Here is a 6,641-nt window from a genome sequence, read left to right as displayed (position 1 = left end):
GCATCTATGTTCATCAAGGATATTGGCCTGTAGTTTTCTACACCAAGGCCACGGGTTCGGATCCTATATAGGGATGGCCGGTTTGCTCACTGGCTGAGCGTGGTGCTGACAACACCAAGCCAAGGGTTGAGATCCCCTTACCGGTCATCTTTTAAAAAATAAAAAATAAATAAAAAAATAAAAAGCAGCTACAGTCAAGCTGGGGCTGCTAGAGCTCAGAGGAAGTGGAGGAGAGACATACAGAGTAAACAAAGGCAGGAGAAGCCACAGTGAGAGAAAGGATGGCTCCTACCATTTCGAATCCCTGCCGCTTCAAGGCTGGCCCTTGTGAGCGCACAGAGCAAGAGCTGGCAAAAGCCACTGCTGTGCCCTTCCTATGAAGTTGCCTGGAGCTGGCAGGGGAGAGGAGGGCTTGGTGACCCTCAGGCCAGCAAGATCACTAACAGGGTTCCCATGGACACACATAGGAGCAAGAAGCCACAGCAACTGAAAAAAGGAGCCACTCAGAGGCTAGTGAGTCATCCCAAGAGACCAGAGCATGGCCCACCCTATGGGAAGTGTTTGGAGTGCAGGCAGTGGGGAAGATGGGCCCACCTGGGGAACATCAGAGCACAGCATGGACTGCTGATCTGCTCCCCAATCAGTGCATGACCACTCTGTGTAGTCTGGTCGGGAATACAGAACTTCAGGGGGAGCAGTTTGCTGAAAAGACTCAGGTCCAGACCAGAGTTTCTGCACAACCCAGGTGTACCAGATCTCATGAGACCCAGAAGTACCTACAAAGTCAACCATTAAAACCTGAGCTGCACAAAAAGCCTTCCCTAGGGAATCAGCAGCAAAGCAGCAATTTAGCTCAACCACAGGGCTCAAGTGCTGGTCCCCACGGGAAGTTCCTGCATTTTAGAAGTAAGCAAAGGACAACAAACTAGTTCCAGTGCAGAGCTGAAGTAATGGGATCAGTGAATAATACAACACAGAACTGAAAGAAAAAACAAAATACCCACAGACCATAGACAAAGTTTGATATTAACTAGTAAAGGTCTCACTTCACCAAAGAACACCTATAAAACCTGGAAGGACCAGAAGCCTTCTGGGCCCATAAGCCAGAGAGGGAGGAGGGCTGGGGGCCTCAGCCATGCCTCCCAACACCCACAACCAGCTCAGCAACAACCACCAAGCTGCCACAGGAAGCACCGGGCTCCTGAGCCGGGGCAGTGGGGGGCTAGAGCTTCAGCCACACACCCCCAATATCTGCAACCAGCCCAGAGATAACCACTGAACCACCACTGGAAGCCCCCTGGTCTCCCCTCCAGAAATGAGGAGAGTGCCATGGGCCTCAACCTCCCCCCCTCCTTCCTTCGTTTCTCACCCTATTTCCTTCCCCCTTCCCCTCTTCCCCTCCCACTCAACTGCTCCGCAACAACTTAGAATGTAAAAAAGGATGGGGCCAGGGACTGACCTCTTCTCCTGCAACCAGGCACGGTGTCACTGCCACAGGGCGGGGAGAGATTGAATAAGGGGCATAAAGAATAAGTACGATTTGTGATAATATATATGCTAATAATATTGATTTGCTCAACATACATTAAGGTTGAACCCCCAAAATATGTATAATCATTTATGATTCAATAAAAATAAATAAATAAATAAATAAAGGTAACCCCCAAAATAAATAAATAAATAAATAAATAAAAATAGCACTATTGACTTACTGGCCAGCTGCCAAAAATAAAAAATAAAGATAAAAATAGCAGTAGTGGGCTGGCCAGTTAGCTGTTAGTTAGAGCATGGTGCTGATAACACCAAGACCCAGGGTTTGATCCCTGTACCAGCTGGCCATCACATAAGTAAATAAATAAATAAATATTTTAAAAATAGCAGTATTATGGGCCGGCCTGGTGGCGCACTGCTACAGTGCGCCGCTTGGGAGTGCAGCAGCGCTCCCGCCGAGGGTTCGGATCCCACATACAGACCGGTTCCCGCTCACTGGCTGAGCGAGGGGCGGGCGCAGCACCGAGGGTTGCGATCCCATTGCCGGTCCCGGTCTGGTACAGGCGCGACACTGAGGGTTGCGGTCCGTTGCCGGACACGCAAAAAGACAAAAAGGAAAAAAAAAAAAAATAGCAGTATTATTAGGATCATCTTAGTTTTTTCATTTTATTTTATATATTGGCATAACCTCATTATTAAAAAGAAAATATTCTTCTTGGATCAAATTTAAATATATTAGTATTTAATGCACAAGTGAATGAAGGACAGCATAATCAAGACCTCCACTAAAGAAAAGAATCTATTAACACAGGCCCAGTCACAGCTAAGTGATGATGTATTCTTAAATAGGCAGGTTTACTGTATCCTAGGCACTGAGCTTAGAAAGCTTAGGAGACATGAATACAATGTTAAAACTACTCTGTAACACATATAATGTATGTTACTAACGTAAATTCAAATACAGAATAATATAAATCAATTCATTTTTATTAAGATCTAAGTTCCATTTACATGATATGTAATACTTTAATATAAAAGATCCATTAAAGTTTACAGTTCTCATCTCATGAAAAAAGAAACCTCTTCCATGACAAAAATAAGTAACAAATTTTCCAGAGAAAGATGTTTATCATAAGTAATCTAGCCCACACAAGGTTTGAAAGTCTAATATTTCTCCTATCACTTCTTATTTTTGTTTTTTTTCTTCCTTCAGAGGATAGTCAATTATTTCCTGTCTCATTGCCTGCAACAATGGATATAAATATCACTGAATCACAAAACTCAGAGGGGCTTTTTCAGGTGATATAGTCCATTTTCTTACCTCCAAACAGAATGAAGACTAGACATATGTCCTAGTCATTCAACATTAATTGAGCATCAATTTAAGGGTCAGGCAGTGAGAACACAAAGAAAGGAATAAGACATTGTTCCTCATGCTCGGATTTCACAGTTCTCCCCACTCTACAATCTGGTGTCACTGTTTAATTCTTGTCAAGTTTTTCCCCTTATCTAATGTTCTCTGAAGACACAGAATAGTTATTTAGTCACACACTAGTCTCTTCCCTTTACTAAGCATAAACTTATTAGAACTAAGTTGATCTACTCCCCTAACACAATACTGACCACATCTTTTTTGTGGGGGGGATGGGTACAGGGGAGGGGGGCAGCTTGTTCCCTACCAGGCTCTAAGCTCTGTATGGGGAAGGGACTATTAGATCTTGCTTGCCACTTTGTATCGTGACTGGAACAGAGAAGATGCTTAATAAATGTATTTTTTAATAAATTCCTCTGATAACTAGAACACACTGCATGCAAACTGTAAACTCTGGACAAGTCTCTCTATGCCGCCAAATTCCAGTTTCATCATCTGTCAAATGGGAACAATTTCTTCCTCACACTGTTGCTGTGAATGATGATAACTTTATAATAATAATGTCTCACAGTAGGCATTCAAAAATAAATGTTAGCTCTTATTATTTAACCTTGCCTTACAGATTTTAATTTTTTTAATAAACATTTTATTTTGGAATAATTTTAGACTTACAGAAAAGTTGCAAAGATCAGAAAGAGAGTTCTCATATAACCATCACTAAGAATTTCCCTAACATTACATCTTACATAACCATGGTACATTTGTAAAAAGTAAGAAATTACGGGGCCGGCATGGTGGCGCACTGCTACAGTGCGCCGCTTGGGAGCGTGGCGGCGCTCCCGCCGAGGGTTCGGATCCCACATACAGACAGGTTCCCGCTCACTGGCTGAGCAAGGTGCGGGCGCGACACCGAGGGTTGCGATCCCGTTGCCGGTCCGGTACGGGCGCGACACTGAGGGTTGCGATCCGTTGCCGGACACGAAAAAAGACAAAAAGGTTAAAAAAAAAAAAAAAAAAGAAATTAACATTAACACAATATTATTAACTAAACTACAGACTTTATTCTGATTTCAGTGGTTTTTCCACAAGTATCCCTTTTCTATTCCAGGATCTAATCCAAGATACCACACTGCACTTAAACAGATTTTATTTTTAAATGCTTAGTTAATTCTTAGTCTTTCTTACTGAACATTCTGAATTTGGAGAATAGACTAAACTAAATGCCACTTCTTGTTGTAGTTCTCAACTGAAAAACAGAACCTTCTTGTATTAACATGGTACATAGCAGTACACCAAAGTAAACCTTAAGAAAACCACAAGGTAAGAGACTTAAATATTTTGTTTAGAGTACACATTCATTAAATGAAAGAAAAAAGTACTTAGAAAATGTAGTATTCCTTAAGTAAATGACACAGAAAAATGAACAGGAGCTAACATTTATTGGCATGCTCACTCATATTTACTGTGTGCCAGGCGCTGTGTTTTACGTCCATTTGATAGATGATAAAAATTGACAGGTTTAGTAACTTTCCCACAATCATACAATTCCACAGTGGTGGAGCAAACACCAAAATGCATTATGGAAGATGTGTTTAGATCCATGCATGTTATACATCATCTGTTGAAATTACTTCAGTTATACTAATGACATATATCTCACCGTGCAACTAACTGTAACTGAATCACATCCAACATGGATTGTCAATTTTTGGAGGCTGAACTAATGAACAAAAAATCTCACATGTCTTTTATTCACGAAAAATCAATCCAATTCTAAAGTTACAGAACTGCCTAAACAAGAACTCTGAGCTTTTCCTACATGAATCGTTCTTGGTCCTTTGATGCTATTCAAACTACAGCCCACTTTCTTAGTTCAGGGGTCAGCAAACTTTTTCTATAAGGACCAGTTACTAAATATTTTAAGCTTTATGAAACATATGGTCTCTACTACAACCACTTAATTCTATTGTAATAGCACAAAAGCAGTCACAGACAATACATTAACAAATAAGTGTGCCTGTGTTCCAACAAAACTTTAGTTACAAAAAAGGTTGTGGCCTTGATTTGGTCTGTGGGTTGTAGTTTACTGAACCACCTTAGTGCATTCTGTGGTATGGAATGAGTTTCGGATACTAAGTATCACGACTGAGAGTAGAGGATGTATCAAAAGATTATCAACAGAGTAAAAAAGCAACCCATAGAATAGAAAATAATTTGAAATCATGTATCTGATAAAGGATTAATATACAGAATATATAGAGAATGCCTAAAACTCAACAACAAAAAAACCTGATTCAAAAATGGGCAAAGGACTGAAATAGATCTATATGGTCTACAAGCACGTGAAAAGATGCTGAACACCACTAATCATCAGGGAAATGCAAATCAAAACCACAATGAGATACCACCTCGCAGTCATTAGGATGGCTACTACCAATAAAACAGAAAATAACAAGTGATGGTAAAAATATGGAAAAATTGTGCACTGTTGGCAGGAATGTAGAATGGTACGGCTGCTGTGGAAAACAGTATGGCAGTTCCTCAAAAAATATAAAAATAGAGGGCTGGCCTGTTAACTTAGTTGGTTAGAGCACAGTGTTATAACACCAAGGTCAAGGGTTCGGATCCCTGTACCTACCAGCTGCCAAGAAAAGGTTAAAATGGTCAATTTTATATCTGTGTACTTAACCACAGTAAAATTAAAATAAAAGGTTTGTAATAGTGATAACAGGCCCATTGAAATAATACCATCCACTAAAAATAATTTTAATGGAATGTGTAAATGAACTTAAGATAGTAAAAAAAAATTTTTAAGCAATGTAATCCCCTTTTATAATTTCTAGTTATAAATATGATAACCAAAAAAAAAAACCCATGAAATAAATAGAAACCATGTAGGTATTAAACTACTTTAATAAGCATTGTGGCTAGCCAGTTAGCTCAGTTAGTTAGAGCATGGTGCTGATAACAACAAGGTCCAGGGTTTGATTCTGTACCCAGCAGCTGCTAAAAAAAAAAAAAAAAACATGAGTGGGAATAAACATTTTCACTATACCATATAAAAACCTCAACTGAAATTGAAATACTGTAAACAAAATATGTTCTGAGCAACAAACTTATTCAACTTCATGTTTGCTTCTTCTGTTTACCTGGGAGACAGAATAGTACCAAGACAGAGGAAGATCAAACACTCTCAGTGCCGCTGTCTTCAAGGAAAACTGTGATTCTCTCACTGTTTCTTCTGACATGACTCCTCTTCTAAATGTCATCAAATGAAACATAAAAACACATTAGCAACAGGTATTTCTGGTTACTTTACCAGTAAAAGATACAAATTGAAAATTTAACTCTATTAGATTTGTTTTTGTTTTTGTTTTTTTTGCAGTACATTATTCATATTACAGTTGAGCTGAAATCGTATTTTTTTAATCACCCAGGCAGCAAAAGAGAAAATAAGCTAGATTTAAACTTTGAGTTTAGGTTGTAAATTTTCCCTAGAAAATTGCAGGTTCTAAATTTTCTCTTTTCTGGTTAAATAAAAGTTTATGAGCTTTTAGATATTAATTTAAAATCTACTTCTTCCCACTCATTTTCTTCATTTAACAGGGGGGCGAAGGGTTGCTAAATGGAATTTGGAACAGACTCCTGGAGCTAGAAGTGAAACTCAGACTTCACTGACTAAATTTCAGAACTCATGCATTTATTCTCCTCCTGTCCCATTTTTAAAATCTTCAAAAAATGCCACATACATGCTATATAATTTTGATGTTGTTTTAAT

At 39.2% G+C, this 6,641-nt stretch overlaps 1 protein-coding gene across 1 annotated transcript in view; it reads right to left on the bottom strand.

The window, feature by feature from the left end:
* FAM73A (family with sequence similarity 73, member A) overlaps window positions 1-6,191 on the bottom strand; it is a 74,857-nt gene extending 68,666 nt beyond the window's left edge. The window contains exon 1 of the mRNA XM_008568361.1: window positions 6,013-6,191. Coding sequence (XP_008566583.1) covers window positions 6,013-6,144 — 132 coding nt within the window. The 5' untranslated portion in view covers window positions 6,145-6,191. The remainder of the gene's footprint in view (window positions 1-6,012) is intronic.
* Window positions 6,192-6,641: the final 450 nt, after the last annotated feature.

Source organism: Galeopterus variegatus, unplaced genomic scaffold (assembly GCF_000696425.1).
Source record: "Galeopterus variegatus unplaced genomic scaffold, G_variegatus-3.0.2 Scaffold404, whole genome shotgun sequence".
NCBI classification, from domain to species: domain Eukaryota; kingdom Metazoa; phylum Chordata; class Mammalia; order Dermoptera; family Cynocephalidae; genus Galeopterus; species Galeopterus variegatus.
This window is presented reverse-complemented; position numbering and strand designations above follow the sequence as displayed.